Below are 17,471 nucleotides of genomic sequence, written 5' to 3'. Positions count from 1 at the left end.
CTTTGGTGTCTCTTTACTTTGTCAGATGCCATAAAAATGATTTTCTTTCAAAAAAGACAGAATCAATGATTGTCCTTATGTGAGTAATGCAGAGTGGACCTGACTTCACAATTCACCTTTAGATTATGCTTGTTTCAGGTGAGCGCTTGAAATTCTGACTGACAAAAAAGATGATTGCATGGCACAAAGGATTTTTTTTCGGGCAGAGGACACATTCAGACGGTCGAGGCCAGGCTGGGTTGTTAAAGACAGGTCTCACAGCCAATTTCCCATGTCGCCTGTTGTTCCAACCTGGTCCCCGGGCCCTCTGAAGGTCCTCACCTCCTCTCAGGCCTTGGAGAAGGTGGTGGCGGATGTGCCCGGCTGCCCGGGGCTGGCACCGTGGTCATCGTGCCAGCGGTCCACGCAGCGGCGGCGCGCGTTCATGAAGAAGTTGCTGACGGTGCTGAGCTCCAGGCCAAGCTGCTGGGAGATGGTGATCTGCATTTCCTTGGATGGACGCTTGTTCTCCTTGAAGATGGCGATGAGCGTGCGGCGCTGCAGGTCAGTGAAGACCAGACGCTGTTTCTTGGGCGCCGTGTTGCGGTCCTTGTGTTGCTCCTGTTCTTTGCGCTTGCAGGCTTGGTGTGGATGGCAGCGGTGGGAGGGATTGGGATGAGAGTGGGAGGCAGAGAGGGGAAAAGAGAACACAAAACAAGGTAAATATACAAAAGTGACGTGTTTTCCTGATTAAATAACAAAGACAGAAGAGTGGAGGGAAGTTAACTAAATGTATCATTAGCCAATACTTAAACACATAAAAACTAGTTTATACACCAGCAGAGATTCTACAGCTCCATCTCTATTGCCATATTAAAGTTGATTTAAAGCTAATCCATGCCTCCTGCCCAGTGGGAATATTCCTTCCATCCTGCAGAGTGCAGACAGGGAGCCAGCCTGCGGTGAGAGAAAGATGGGGTGAGGAGAGGGGGGCGAGGGGGGGAGTGGGACTGGCTGTTGCCTGCTAGCTGGAGACACTGCTGTTTGATTCAATATTAATGCAGTTTGAGTCGCAATGGGGGACTGAGTGACTGTTGCACAAAAGTAAGCATTTTGTGTGAGTGTGTGTGTGTGTGTGGAACTGAGAGATAGAGGAGAGGCAGGGAAAGAAAAGGTTGGAGAGAAAAGAACAGAAAAGGTGGAGGAGGAATACAAAGTGTGTGCATTTGTGTGTGTGTGTATATATATATATATATATATATATATATATATATATATATATATATATATATATATATATATAAAGCTGCATGATAATATATATATATATATATATATACATATATATATATAAATAAGAACCAAAGAGAGGAGCTGAGAAGAGGAGGGAGGGGCGGCGAGTGAAGGAGAAAGAGAGATATTGACCGACTTTGCTGTAGGAATTGGGGGGTTCTCTGTAGGGACTGAGGTCAGAATCCCCCCCCAGCAGGTCTACAGTCTGCTACTTCAAACATAGCCCACTGGAGCCCACTCTATTGAGCTCTGAGAGGGTATTTATAACCCACTGCCCCCCTCCCTCCCTTCCCCAAACACAAACACTCGAGAGTTGCATGCACCGGCTGCTACGAGCCCCTTCCCATACGCAGAGCAATTTTCAAAAGAAAACACACCGAGTGCACTCTTTTACGTTTGGGAGGGGGTCCGAGGGGGTGTTGTAGACCGGCGAACACAGAAATTAATAGTTAATAGAATGTTGTATTGTGGGTAAGTGTGTTGTAACTCAAGGTATTTGTAGGAGACGGTTGGAAAGCAGCAGACGAGTGGAGGTGCAGCGTTCAAAAGAGGCAGAAACGGCACCCAGAGATGATGTAGAAGGAGTGTGTGTGTGTGTGTGTGTGTGTGTGTGTGTGTAAGGTTAAGGCACCACCTCTGCAGCCACATGTTCCCCTGCTGGCCGAGGATCGAAATCCTGCCTGTGTCGCTCTCAGCTTCCCTACTGTCTCAATAAAACGAGAGCAAATTGGAGAGAGAGAGAGATGCCATCCCTGTGGGGTCTCCACCTGCTGCCGTCCGTATTGTTTGATACTCTCATACTCGCCTTCAATAATGTCTCACTCCCACGCTGTGTATGTGTGTGTGTGCGCGTGTGTGTGTGAGTGTGTGTCTTCATGCATTTAAGGACAGACTTTTTTATGTGCTTTTTGTGTGTGTGTGTGTGTGTGTGTGCATGAGTGTGCGGATGTGTGCGTTTAGGGGGGGAAGGTTGTGATTATGCTGAAGTGGCTGGAGCCAAGCAGTGGCGCTGTGTGTCTAATTACAGTGGAACAGAGCCCATTGATCAGCCATTGCAGTCCAATCTGTTTACTACAGATGTCTAACCTGCACACGGGCCCATCCATCATATTCATATTTCACATCAACACTACGGCTATGTACAGTATATCACACAAACACACACATGCTAATGTGCCATATACAAATTTGTCTAAATGCATGCTTGTACGGTACAGTATGTATGTTATCATATATGATGCTGTGATCTATTGTCGGATTAAGGGTTGTCATGACGATGAGGAAGAGGAGGGAGATTTTCCACTTTATCGTTTGGACCTTTGAAGGTATACTATCTAGCATTTCTGCATTAATATGCCTCGAAAAGGACTAGATGTTTCAGGAACTCTTTATGATAACCATCATTAATAAATGGTACATTGATAGTAAATTAAACTTTCGTTAAGAGCTATTTGAGTGTTAACAACCAATGAAATGTTTTAATGTTACCAACCCTTGTTATTTATTGTTCAATGTTCAAACCCTGAAAAATCTGTAATTTTACTCAAGGTAACCGTGCGTTTCAACATCAGATTATACGTCAATAAGGGAGGAAGGAAGTCAGCGAACGTGACTAAACGTAACGTGAATAAAACTTCAATAAATTACATCCTCCCTGAACATTTCCACCACATAGATTTTTTACCAGCGATGGTGGTTGTTTAACAGTGAAGACAGCAACTCCCATGATCCCATGCTGCTTCATGACATCATCACACTATTTTATTTCCTTTGTTTTGAATGGAAGAACCCAGCAGCAGAAATTACATACGATGCGTTTAAGCTGATATATTTCACATTGTCGCAGTGAGTTAAAGTCTCTACAGGTCGAGCAGGACAAAACATTAAGCTTCAGTGAGGGAATCCTTCACATTAATGAGGCCTGCATTCACTAAAATTATATTTTTTTGTTGTCTTTTCCTCTCAATCTAATGACACCACAAGCACTTGCCTGTCTTCGAGTCACACTGACCTACAACCACATGCCAACAAGATGTAACGCTGGCAGGCTGACTCGTACAATAGATTTATTAGAAAATAGATTAATCAATATGACAACAACATCTTTAAAGAGACATTCTGGTCTGAGTCCACCACCGAGATATGTTTTTTGTAATTTAAAAATGCAGTTTAGTCAGTTCATACTTCTTATTAAGGCATAAGTCAGTTGTGGCTGATTGGCTGAAATGTGTCTAGCATAAAAACATTTGAGAAAAGCTTGTGTAAAAATGAGTTATTTTATTTTTTCCACACATATATTTTGGGGGGATTTTCTCAAATAGTTGACACCAAACCACGAAGGCTTTTCGGTGTGAACTGTTTTGGTAATGTCTCTACCTATAATCTAGACACTGACCAAATTATAGAGTCATATATTTAATAAAATGGCAGTCATTGAGTGTTGTTCATTAATGTGTGTTATCCTGTTTCCTAGTTAACCCTTCCATTGTCCGAGGAGATAAAAATATAACATCTGAGGTCAAATTGCTGTCTTCAGGGTCACCAAACTCTACTATAGAAGCAAATTTAATACACACTCTAGTTGGTTTGGTCACCTTAAAGTGCCTTTAACTGGCAAACAATATATTGAGCCTCCATCTTTACGCAAACAGAACATTTGTATCCACTAAATAAAACCAGCTGAGCAAAATACACACTTTAGTCACTAAAACTCGGTCAGGGATGTGCAGCCAACAGTTTTTAAACTATTTCTTCAACAACAAAGTGAGTCTGACATTAATTATTTACCAAATAAAACCAAAATGTTCACAAATTCTTGTTTACAAATCACAGTTTTTAACTTTACTGCTGCAAACACAAACCTCAAAATACCCACATGTGTGGACACTCTACTTCTACCACATGTGCGGGGAGGACTTGCACTGCATCAGCTCCCCACTGACCTGAAGAGAAGCTACCGCATCTACTCGGCAAAGACGTGCCGTCCCGTCCGGCTTTAACTTGTGTGGAAGAGGATTTGTTTCCCAGCAGGACGACGAGCCTTAAACAGCAGTGTCGGCCTATTTGAAGACCGAGGAGGAGCAGCGTGTGCTTTACCTCCACAGTCACCAGACGACCTCCACCTCCCTGAACATCTCTGGGAACACCACACCATCTCTGGGAAGCTCCAGAACAGCCATGTGAATTCTCTTTGATTGATATAAAAGGTGAAAATGCTGCATATATAACAGATTTTTAAGATTTCACATATGACTTTTCTGACACTTTTGGCTCATATAACCGATATGATTGCAACATATACATTTATATCGGACCTCCTTCCTTTTTGTTGCTGGAGCTGTACAGTTAATATTATTATCAATATAGATTTACGAGTTTCCATTTAATGTATGCAGCTTTCAGGTCGCCTGAATAGCCTCAATCCAGTGTACGACCTTTGTCGTCCCTTATTTGTCCACATGTGTGTCTGTGTGTGTGTGTGTGACCTTGCACAGGTATGTTATGACACAAACACACACATACACACTGGCCAAACACCTTTAAATTGTAAGTGTTTGATAAATACATGTTTTTCCTCTCTTTTAATGAAAATGAATCAAATGAGCTCGATAAGTAGCAACATTTTGGCTGACGTACAAGTGGAGACCATTTAACTTGACACTGTCATTGTGTGTGTTTTTCAGGCAGTAAAATCAACATGAGTCAATCTGGTTACAGAAAGAGGATTCTTCTGAAATCTATGAATGGATCCTGTTTTTGAGGAGCCAAGAAAACCAACAAGCTGGTCTGTGGTTTTAATTACAATTTTGAGGACTTTCGACTATTTAAACCTTAAGATTAAGACTCATTTTCTGCAAGAAGCACATAAAAAGTGAGCCACTATTTCTGCCTCAGTGCTCAGACAGTGCCAGCTTCTGTCTCCACCGGCCCAGTCACGTCCTGCCACCTCATCGACCCGCTTGCTTTGTGCCGTTTCGGTCGGCAGGTGTCGCTCTCGCCGTGGCCCCGGCTGCACAGGGGCGCCATAGTGCGCTGCCTTTGCTACAGGCGCTGGATTTAGTAATCAATATCGATCGATCGGTGAGGAAGGGGGCCCTGATTACTGAACCAAGCTCAGCGTAGAAAAGAAAAAAATCGATCATTGCAGCTTTTAGAGCTACAGTAGGCACCGAGCAGAGAGACGCACATAAACTCATGCACAAAGAGCGAACCGGACAAGAGCAGAAATCCTGGTTTGGTGTTTTTTGAGGTGTACACCCTCCTCTTCCTCCTCTTCCTCCTCCTGCTGCTGCACAGATGTGTGTGAGACTGTGAACAGGAGTTTGAATGGATCCCTCAGGCTCCTCACAAACACACACAAAGACTGATTAAAAAATGTCCATCCTGGCTCCTATTTTACATTTTTATTTACCAGAATATTACATGAACACACCGCAGCTAATCTTCCTAATTTTTTTCCTCTTAAACTATTAAATTCTTTAATGAGTGATTTCTCCAACTTATCCTCTCCGCTCGGGTGAAAACGGCCCAACTCGGGCCTATTTCTCTTCCACTGATGACATTAATATTCCTCGCTTCACGACAAACCAAGCGAGGTTAAGAGAAAGGCCCTGGGTGTTCAATATCGATCGATAGATTCGTGAATAATTCGTGTGTGAAATTCAGTTCGTCCAATTAATTATGCCTCGGAGGGGAGGGGTGGTGTTGGTGGTGGTGGTGGTGGTGGTGGAGAGTCATGACGGGGTGGAGACGCGAAAACACACCAGGAAGGAAGCGGGATGATCCTGGTTTACGTTTTTAAAAAAATAAATAAATTAAAAAATAAATCCGAGAGAGTAAAAAACAAAAAGAGTGAATGGTGATCACCTGTGTGCAGCTGTCTCTGGCCTCCCCTCTGTCCCTGCAGATGTGAGTCCATCTTGAGCATTAATCACTTATTGATCAGCACTGCCCTTCCTGCTCATAATGAGAAAGTCAAACGGCCTAATATTGCGCCTGTAGTGCTCCATGAAACCACGATCACACATCTGCATGTGGGATTATTCCAAACACTCCTCCTCTCTCTTTGAAATGCTCTCCTGAAGCCCTGTTTGTAAAGCAGACGGGGGGTCAGCTTCTGCTGATTTAATTAATTTACCAATAAACATGTTTACCGGTTACGGTTCGGCGCGTTTTTACGCACACACACACACACTCTCTTACACACACACTGCACTCTGTTTGCATGTAGCTTCAATCCTCTCCTGATTGCACGAAGCATGATTGGGCAAGTTTGATGTGTAAGCTTCAAGTGTATTTATTAAATAGCGTGGATGCTGTTTCTCATGGGCTGTTGCCCTAAAGATTGATGGCAGCGTGCATATCCGCGCGGCCCTCCTCTGTCTCCATACTGTGGCATTTATTTCAGTGTGGCTGCAGGGCAATGCCAAGCTCCCCCTCCCTCCCTCCCTCCCTCCCTCCCTCTTTCTCTCGCCAGGCCCAAACACTTCCAGCTCGATACCCCTTAATGTAATGAGCGAGAATTGGTGTTAATATACTGATAAAGCGACACAATTTGTTTGTTTGCCTTGTGCCGCGACTCAGCTGCGAGGCATTTCTTCTGCAGCACTTCAATAACACTCAACCTGAACTCAGCTACACCTTCGCCCACATCCAACCTCACTTAAGTCTCCCTGCCTGCAACATTTCGCTTCTTTTTAAAAAAAAAAAAAAAAAAAAAAATTCATTTACAAAAACCAGGCAATGTGACGCTCTCAGTCAAGTTTGGAGATGCGCAAGACGCACCTGAGAAATATGATTTTAATCAGCTCTGTTTTCACACCAACGTGTTATTAGCAGCCCAGTGGTAAAGCTAAGAAATTGCATAGTGCTAAAAAAGAAAATCAATAATCAGTAAAGGCTGCTGCCTGTGATGATCACGCTCCTTATGAGGTTTTAGATAATTAAATGCACTGAGCCATTGAGAGAAGCCTCTGACTGAATTTTTAACGTGCGTTATTATTATTATTATTTTTTTTCTTTGCCGGTTTAATAGCAGCCTTGGTCTGCATGTGCCACTTATTTGTGCGAGTGGCCCCATTGTTAGAGCGATACTCTTATCTGCGATTATCATTGATTTCATTCATAATTGCTTTGACCAGTTATGCGTGATATAGCGGTAATGATCGTGACGCTTTATTTTGTGCCCGTGCGGTTTCATTCGCCCGCAGACAACAGGTGTGAGCCCGCTGTGCGTCATTTATCAGTTCATCAGGAGAGGAATTATGAGAGAGGAGTGAGTCCTGAGACTGTGTGTGTGTGTGTGTGTGTGTGTGTGTGTGTGTGTGTGAAATGTTAGAATAAATATAATAATAAATAAAAACTCAAAAAGCCTACTTTTAAAAGTGACCAATAAATAAACCATTTTGCTGCTTTAAAATTTAATTCACCTCATGATCAATTTATTAAAATCATTTAACATTTAGAGGAATATTCTCCTCATGTTTGTGTTTCATGCGGGAAACCTTTGCCAGGACTTTAAGCTCCTTTTTCAACCGCTGTCAACAGTTCACACACTTTTTTAAAAAAAAAAACTGAAACAGAAACAGACGAGAGGGAGAAAAATTAAAATAAGTAACTGAACTAATTTTCTTTTTTTTGTCTTGTGTGGATGCATCAAGATGATCAAACCTGAAGATACCCAGAGATCACTCAGGTCAGATGTGTACCTTCTTCTGAATTTTACACCATTAGTGTGAATAAAAAGTTGCATCACGGGATTTTTTTTAATCTAAACGTGCTCATATTCGTCAAATGTCAGCTGTCAGTCTCTCTGCTAATTTCTTATGTGTCGCAGGAGAACGAGCTGATCTGCAGTCAGCTGATGGGGCCACTGTTGACAGACAGACAGTCAGACAGCTTTTCAATATGCAGGAATTTTTTTTTCCAGATTCAGTTCAATACAGTTCTTCACTCAATCATGTGAGCAGAGAGTCAACAGAAATATTTCTTATTGCGCTGACGTGTGATTGCATTTGTATGGTTTATTCTCCCCGCAATGCTGAACAAAGAATATTAAATTACATGATAATAAATAAATAACGCGTGGTTATTATTCTGCAGCACGTTTGTCTCGAGCTTTTTTAAAATTATTATTCTTATTAAGGTTTATTATTTTGAAGAAGCTGCATTTATTGTCTTTTGCAAATCAAATTGGCTTTAAAAAGTGTATAAATCATTTATTTATTTATTTATCTATCTATTTCAAGACAGTCCCAGATAATTTTAATAATTAATTCTGCTTGTAACAATTCTGACCACATATAATAATAATACAAAAAAAGTTATATGAGGTCTACTAATAAAAAAAAAGAGTAATATAATAAAAATAATAAAAACAACAACGACATGAGTGTAAATAATGACAATTTTTGGATTTATATTTGATGGTGTAAATCAGATTATTAAGACTACAGTCTGTGATAAATGTTCTTATTTTCTGGCGATAGAAAAGTCAAACACACACACTCTCTCTCACACACACACTCGCACACACACACACACACGTCTTGCAGTGGGTTTTTTTCCAAGACATGCAGAAATCCTGAATAACTGGCTGCACAAACAACAGTCAGCGTTTTTTTTTTTTTTTTGTTTGTTTGTTTGTTTTGCCACACCGGCTCAGTAAAGCAACAAATTAAACGCAAATTATTAATTGCAGAATAATCCGCGAGCTGTTCGTTATATTTAATAACATGTGATATGAAAGGCTGCGCGCGCGCTGACATCGATTCGTTCATCAATTGATTTCACAGTCGTTTTGTTCCTTTGTTGATCTGTGTGGGGTTGCCCAACCGGAGTTTCGGGTTGCATCTGTGGGCACGATAAGCTGTGTGTGCGTGTGTGTGCATGTGTGTGTGTGTTTGCGGTTTTGTTGTGATCGACCCTGTACAGAGAGACTTACAGAGGTTCCGTACAAACCATCTGTAGTCTCTCATTTCAAAAAGGCCCATCGAGCTCTTCACCTGCTCTTTGATTTTTTCTTTTTTTTTACATGACTCAGAATTGATTGCAGCATACATTAGTATTTTAACACACATTTAATCATGTATTGGCTCTTAAAATCCTGTTTTTCCTTTAATGGGTGAAACAAATTCTACTAAAACTCGTGAATAAAAGAGGAAAATATGTCTCAAAGATAATGTCTCATGTCCACATTAAAACGTAAGCAACAAGCGTGATAATCTGAACTCGTCCTCTTGATTTAAGAGATTTCACAGACTTCTCGCTGTGGCGGTGTTCAATTGGAGTGGTGCCTCCTCTTCTCTTTAATTGCGTGGACAATGTCCTTGCCTTGTATTCTTAGGCTGCGCATTAAACAAGCCATTATCGGCCCTTTAATAACCGATGGCCTGTCAGGGCTTCAGATAAGATGCCGCCTCGCTGCTGCTCCAGCGCCGCTGGATGCAGATTTATAACCAGCACCACCTCCCAAAAAAAAGTAATCAGTTACTTGTTTACCAGCGAGTGTTGACATCTCAGGTAACTTTTTGCTTTTTTTAGAAAAAAAAAAAAAAATCAGAAGATGGGAGACTCCACTGGCTCTGTTGTAGCTGTCAGATGAAGCAGAGGAAACTGTAGTGTAGACCCAGATTTTTTATTTATTTATTTGGGAGCTTCCCTTCGTTACATAACAGCGGGCTGCATCCACACAGGTCAACATTTTAATTGCACAACAGCTCTGCTCTTTGGAGCCGCCACTTGTCTCCCATCTTACGCAAACCACTGCAGATTGTGTCGAGGTCAAAAGTCACCACGGGACGATTTGTTTGTCCAACGCGACACACATTTAGAGAAAACAAAAAGAAATCCTCGTTTCGTTTTGCTTTTTCCTCCCCTGATTGCGAAGAGGAATAATGACATTTAATTGGGATTATCTTAAACCCTTTTGTGAGGGAAGGACACGCACACACGCACACACACACACACACACACAAAGTACCATTAACCCTTTGATGCAAGCCGCGTGCATTCAGTCGACTCTGCCAGCAATTTGATTTAAAGGTCATTCTCTCCTATCGATCCGGTTTGGCGAGGGGGCGACGGAGTAGCGTAGGAATTGATCATCTAAAATAGAAGAGACGGTATCCGAGACTGTACAGAGCCCAGACCTCTACTGCATTTATAATTGCTAAGCACGCCCCCTGTGTGAATTGGATCGAGGTGTGTGTGTGTGTGTGTGTGTGTGTGTGTGTGTGTGTGTGTGTGTGTGTGTGTGTGTGTGTGTGTGTGAGAGAGAGGATGTTGGATACCGTGCAGCAGGCAGCTTCTGTCGCTAATCTGATTTCTATTAAAATTACATTATTTTTGAATAATAAGGTCGACTTGGTGAGAGCGGTGTGTGCGGGACCGGAAGAGTGTGGGTGGGATGTATAATGAGCGAGAAAAAGAGGTTAACCGTCTGTGAACTTAAAGTCGTCTCACGCTGCTAAATCCGTCTCCAGCGCAGGGAGCGAGCGCGCAGCCGCCGACGAGTCAGCGACTCTGACCGGCGCGAGAGCAGAGCACGCGGTTTATTAGTCGCTCTGCTGTGTGTTTTGAAGGGTGAGACGTTAATGGGAGAAATGGTGTTGCATGGCGGAGATGGAGGGTGGAGGGGAGGGGAGGTGGGGTGGGGTGGTGGTGATGGTCGGGGGGGGGGGGTTGCATGGCTGCATGGCGCAGCTCCAGAGATGGAAAGCAGAGGCCGGGGAATGGAAATCGATACAGATTCAGGGCTCGCCAGATCGGCCTTAACAATGTGGCGCAGACGCACTCTACATCCCGATCACATACACACACAGGAGGGAAGGAGCGGGGGAAGGCGACACGCATGCAGGCTTACTCTCGCCTGTGTTGTCCTGTGTGATGCGGGAGAACCAGACAGGAAGAGCCTTGTAGTTTCATGTTTCTACATTTATGCAGATTCAGACTTGGATGCATTGCCACACACAGCCAACCACCACCTCCTCCACCACCACCTCCTCCTCCAGATAATGATGCAAAGGCCGTGAGATGTCATTTCAGGCGGAATGAGCTGCGCATGGACCCGGGATTTTAAAAACCAAATAGCCTGGAGGTAAAACCTCAAGAAAATGACTGTTGCTCTCTCCCCCACCACCACCACCACCACCACCACCAGAGGGTTTTCAAAGGCGATGCTTGTACATGCGTGTCTCAGTACTTACAGCACACGTTGCTGTGCTTAACGAACAACGAGGCTCTGAAACCGCAGCTGCACTGTTTACCCCCCTATCTTCCCCTCACACATCAATTATTAAAGTGGCAATCGATCATTTCGCAGGCTAACATCAAGCCATCTCTTCATGAAGAAAAAAGAAATCCTGTTTTAAGATTCAATCACATCTTAATGCCCCCGTCCAATTAAACCCATCATCCTGGATTAAATGACCCAAAAGGAAAAAACAGGAAGAAGACTCTGGACTATTTGTGTTGCTCTCATCACCAAAATAAATACATAAATAAATAAATAAACAGCTCCAGTTTGGATTCAGCAAGAAGAAATAGAAATGATTTAAATGGAAACCCCGGCTCGTTCGTGCTCGACTGGAAAGTAGGGTGCAGCAGGGTGGTGTGATTGACGCGATTGTGGATTGTAATATTGATCGTTGGGAGGAAGCTGTTGGATGAAATAATGGTGTTTAGGGCCTACACGAATGCTATTAACTATGTGTTGGTGAAAACTCCTGTTCGCCACCTTGAACTGTCCTCGAAACTGAGAGGAGGGTGCTGCAGGTCAGCGGGGATGAGGATGAGGAGGAGGAGGACGCGTGTTTCAGCACTCTGGACAGCGCCGTGGCTCCTTTCAGAATAAAAGCAGGTTGTAAACCTTCATATGAAGATAAATCTGTTTCATTGTAGAATAGTCATCTTTTAGGAGTTTGATGCAGCCAAATGATATCAAAGGTGTATAAGAATATGTTTGGCAAAGGAGCAGGAGGGGAGAGGGCGCAGTGTGGCGGCAGGAGGAGGGGGATGGTGGATGGGGAGGAGTATTGCTCCAGGATTAGGCCTGTGTAAACGGCGTGTAGTCCATTGAAACATGAATAGAGGCCTCTCACCCCTCATTCTCTACAATGTTTCCCCTGCGTGTCCTGCGGGTCCTGACCTGCACACCCTGGCACGTGTCTCCGGCCATTCAAATGGTAATAAACCAACTGCGCTTTTTTTTTTTTTTTTTTTTTGGGAAGAAGGATGCCATGGCACCCCATCACTGTCACACAGAAGAATGAAGGATATCCAGCACTTGAAATACGATTCAAGGGGATGATTTGTGATGTAACAGAATATTTTGTGTTTCCAAAAAAATGTCGTGTTTTATTCTAACCCGAAAGCCTCAAAGCACACATGAGTGACAACACGCAGAACACGATTACAAGCAAAGATAATGAGGAAAAAAATGTGCTTTTGTTTTTTCTTTAAATAACAGCTGTCCTATTTCCCCCCTTTTTCCGGCTCCAGCCTCCCCCCTCCTCCTCTTCCCCCTCCTCTGCTCCAGGGGAGAGACCAATGGGAGAGAGTGCTGAGGCGGGATAATTGATAGATGCACTGGCTATCCTTATCGATCAGGGCTGTATTGACCCGACCAAATACATTGAGATGGAGTGTGGAATTCAACACAGATGCAAAGACGAATTGTTTTCATCGTTAACGCGATCTTTAAACGCCTCCCAAACCTCACCTCTCCGCGCGCGTCTTTCTCTTACATGTGCAGTTTTAAAATGAAGCTGAATATTTATTAATAAAGTCGGTTGAGATGCTGAGAAAATGTGTCTATTTATTTATTTTTAAAAAAAAAAAAAAGCAATCCAAAGGTTAAAGCTGTCCTCAACACAATAGGTGGGAAAGCCTGTGGCTCTTTGCCCTCGTTGCATTAGGAGATATTAAGCGTGAAGGGCACACGTCGCCCCCTCCTCTCCAAACGGGCCTATCTCTGCTCTGTTTTTCGTTCCAGGGGTGGATTGTCATGTGTGTGCGCAGACACTGGCATTTTCGCATTAGCTAAGCAGGGCAGCTGCATTGATTTGTGTGACTGTGATGAATTTGGAATAGTAATTTGAATTTATTGATTGATGTGGCCGAGCGAGTATGGCCCAGCCTCACTTTCAGCATCACATCCCCCCCCCAGCACACTCACAAACTCCCACTCCCAGCCCCACATGCGCTCCGAGGAGGATAATGGTGATTTTTAAATGCAATAAGTAAAATGTTGCTCCGTTCATTTACATACGCGCCATTTGTCATTTCCACCCCGACTGGGATTCTCTCTCTGAGACCTATTGTGGCAGCAGGTTAATGCACAACGCACACTACGCGCTGGAAAATCTGCTGATTGAAGGAGGAAAAATAAAATTAATGGAACGGATGTGCATTTCAAAATCAAATCTATCACCACTGGAGCAATTTCAGATAAGAGCGCAGCCCTGATTTCCACATCTTCACACCTATGTGCAGCTCCTGGGCCTGTCCAACCTTTAGATATGCAGAAGGTGTGCACTCCAACATGTCAATTGGATTGGGGGGGTTTTATCCTGATGCCGGGTGTGGAAGATATAAAACCCCACAGCCCAATTAGCTTTAACAGCAGTGGCACTTAAAGAGACAATTGTGGAGTGTTTAAATCTTTATTTACCAGAACCCCACTAAATGCGCAAAGGAACAATTTACATGCCATTAAGTGCTTTTCAATAGGGCATTGACTGGAACTAAAATATGCCACTATATCTGCTTAATTGAACTGTTCGCTGAAATACGACACAGAAGAGCTGATTGACGTTTGGGAGCGCGGCACGTCTAAACAGCGGCCTTTACACAAACATCGATGAGAGAGGGGACCTCGCTCCCTCTCTCTCGCTCTCTCTTTCTCTCTCTCTCTCTCACACACACACACAGACACACACACACACACACACACACATCTCTGTTTTAACCCCTCTCGGTTTCATTTGCCTCTTGTTAATCAGGTGTAAGTGTTTAAAGGGGGCGGGGAGGGAAGGCTCAAATCACAGCGTTTAGCGGGATAAAAATCCAAACGGAGGATGAACCGTTCAGGGTGACAAAATGGAGACACGGTGTCACAGTTTGTCTCTCACTCAACTGTCCTTTACATCATCACAAACCACGATAAAGAGTCTGAGAAAAACAGGCCCTGAGACCAACTTTGGAGACAACACAGGCCTGAGAAAGACGCATCTGTTTGTGTCTCTGTCTCTCTGATCCAAATCGATCATTTATCAGTGTGCTACTCTGAAAGGGGACGCCTGGACCTGAAGTATTGATCTATAGGAGGTCATGCTCCCCCCCTCGACTCTCTGGCCAGGCCTCAGACGAGCCTTGTTTGCGACGACGCGCTGATTTGACAGCGGGGGTAACAGAGTGTTACATCAAGTTTGATACAAAGGATTTGAGTTTGTTTTACCTGTAAAGAAATAGCTGTGAGATGTAATCAATTCTGCTCGCATCCTGCTTTGATTTCCTTTGTTTGGTTTCTGTTTTTGTTTGCATGTGTGAGAGAGAGCGGGGGAGAGAGGCAGAGAGAGAGAGGGATGTGTGTGTCCATGCTCTACCCTTGCGTAAAACCTCTATATGTGCGTAAAAACAGACACATCTGTGCAGACTGCTGCTGAGAGCTGCCTCCACTCTTTTGTTTATAACACCTCCACCGTTGCACAGCGTCTGTTTATACTATCATGGATTGTAGCATCAATCAAAATATAGATTTCCCCCAACATTTAACACCCCAACTGTCGTGATGAAGTTTTACTCGATACAATCGACTAATAACTTCTAGTAATGTCTGTTTGAGCAGCTATTGACAGTCTCGCCACATTGACTTCTAATTGATCCCTCCACATCACTCAGGTTGGGAGCTGTCTCCTCACTCACCTGCAAGCCTGAGCGCCGACATCCGCTGGAACTCGGGCTCCTGGAGCCACTTCCACATCCTCCTGAACGTCTCCCGGCCAGACTTGAGTTTACTCCACGGTTTAGGATTCCGCAGCAGGTCAGACAGAGTTCCCTGGGACCGGCACAAGATCCTCTGAGCAAAGATGGCCTGGGGGATGCTGTAGCGCTTGAGCTCTGCCGTTATTCGCTGTGCCACCTCCTTGGTGTTTATCTCCTCCACCTGCCCTGACCCAGCTCCCTGCCCGCCTCCCACCACCGTCTGCCTGTCCCGGTCTGACAGCATGGACCCGTTTGCCTGAGAGTGCGGATGGCTGTGATGGTGTATGCCGTTCAAGGATGCCATGAGCCCGGCCCCGTGGCCCCCGAGACCCCGGGCCAGGTGCTCCTCGCCCCGGGACAGCATGGCTGCGTGGGACTCGAAGCCCCCCGAGGAGATCATCTTGTCGTTGGAGAGGTGAGCTCCGGGACCGTAGGCGCTGAGAGTCTGCTGGGAGCTGTGCAAAGACCCCAGACCGTTGGACAGCGGGGACAGGGGCTGCCCCATGCCGGACATGTCTTTGGGGTAGTGGCCGTAGAGGTTACCCATGGAGGCGAGGCTGCGGTCGTCCCTCATCAGGGTGAAGCTGCCGCTGACGTTCCCGGCCGCGAGTCGCTGGTGCGCCGGATGATGGTGAGCATGTGGGTGTGGATGGTGAAATTTCTCCGAGACGGTGGATATGGGGGGCAGGTGCTGCAGCGGCGTCAGCGTGGTGTAGGTGCTGCTCAGGCTCATCCCGGAGTCGCACGACATGGTCATGGCCGGATGCAGGGGCCCAGACAAAGCGTGGTCTGTGCGGTAGTCCCCTGCTCCCTCCAGTATCGAGGCCATGCTGGACACCATGGCTGACCGTCCGTGCGACACCAAGTTCCGATGCGACGCCGACGACTGGCGCGCGTGCGGGGAGTTCATTAAGTCGCTCGTCTGATGGGAGTGAGACACACCGTGCAGATTTCCAATGTTTTCCATTGTAAGCTCCATCGTTGAAAATGATCTTTATTTCCACCCCTCTCGCCACTCTCTCGCTCTCTCCCTCGCTGCTCTCCCTCTCTCTCTCACTGTCGCTCTATCTCACACTCCTTTCCAATAAATTTTGAACGATTTCAAAGCCAAGCCATTGATTGTAGTTGCCTCTCTGCAGTCAATCCAGCATGGTTTTAAAAGATCGGGTCCCGGCCGCCACACAAAACTGCGCCGCAAAACCTCAGCTCGGTGTGTGTGAAGGTGCCTGGATCTCTCGCTGGTGGAGCACCTTCCTGTGTACCCACAGCGCTGCTCTGCTCTCTCTCTGTATATTGACGCGCTCGCGCTCATGTTAAGATGAGACCGAGCCTGTGCGCATGTGCGCGCCCCCGCGGTGTATCCTCCTCACACTCGCGCGCTCTGTCTGGGGCCAATCTGACGTCACTGACCCCTATGTCACGGGGTTGTTGCACAGTGAGCCTCGAATTCCTGAAAAAGATTGCATTAGACACTTGTTAAGATAAAACACAGAGTTTATCCTGTGCAGCGTGTGCAACATTTACACTGAGGCGGATAAGGAGCGCTCGCGTCTTGTTTTCTCTGATAAAAGCGTTTGACACGGCGCCAGCAGCGCATGTGATGCCTCTCCTGAAGGTTAAATATTAATTGACATGTGTCACATCAGGCCACGAGTGCGAAGAGGAAAACCGCAGCTTGTCTTGAAGAGGAGGTCAGAGCTTACAGCCCCCTGCCTTCATTCTCCTCACTCATACATTTAAGATTTATTTGTAGATGTGAATTATGTCTTTGAGAGTTAAAAACATGAGATTCCGCGCGGTTTGACCTTTGGCACGTTTAAATGATAACCAGCTCCCCGAACCAAATCACATTTGTCTCCAAACTGGAAAGTAAAACGCTCAAATCTTCCTCTCTCATAACTTTTCCTACAAGTGATTTCTCTCCCTTCGCTGAATAAATCTGTGCAGTTTCATTTCATCATAGCCTCCAGGCTTTGACCCCTTTGGCATCTTTTTGCTCCTCGGATCCAGGCCACGAGAATCAAACTCTCCCCCTCACAAACTCTCACATAATGTTTTCGTGCCTTGACAAACTTCTGTATGAAAACTTGCTGCTAGCTGACGTCAATCCAGGTCAGCAATCCATCAATGTCAAAGTATGTATGGATCAGGAGGTGCATCGATAGGCTGGTGCCTATTGCAGGAGCCCGCACTATGGATGCGATACAGCAGGCAGC

The 17,471-nt window shown here is 45.0% G+C and overlaps 1 protein-coding gene across 1 annotated transcript; it reads right to left on the bottom strand.

Moving 5' to 3' along the window:
* Nucleotides 1-327: 327 nt before the first annotated feature.
* On the bottom strand, nt 328-16,234 carry onecut3a (one cut homeobox 3a). The gene is made up of 2 exons (XM_073477028.1): nt 15,196-16,234; nt 328-620 (listed from the first exon to the last, which is right to left on the bottom strand). Exons 1-2 carry the CDS (start codon nt 16,232-16,234, stop codon nt 328-330), a joined length of 1,332 nt encoding a protein of 443 aa, XP_073333129.1.
* Nucleotides 16,235-17,471: the final 1,237 nt, after the last annotated feature.

The sequence above is a fragment of the Pagrus major genome, chromosome 11 (genome assembly GCF_040436345.1).
Source record: "Pagrus major chromosome 11, Pma_NU_1.0".
Lineage (NCBI taxonomy): Eukaryota > Metazoa > Chordata > Actinopteri > Spariformes > Sparidae > Pagrus > Pagrus major.
The sequence above is the reverse complement of the archived record's forward strand: the minus strand, read 5'-3'. Positions and strand labels throughout refer to the sequence as shown.

Bases quoted from the DNA above. Each gene is read 5' to 3' on its own strand.
- onecut3a (XM_073477028.1), bottom strand. From the start codon at position 16,234: ATGGAGCTTACAATGGAAAACATTGGAAATCTGCACGGTGTGTCTCAC. The intron at 621-15,195 runs GTGAGTGAGGAG...ATCCACACCAAG, and splicing joins GTCGGCGCTCAGGCTTGCAG to CCTGCAAGCGCAAAGAACAG.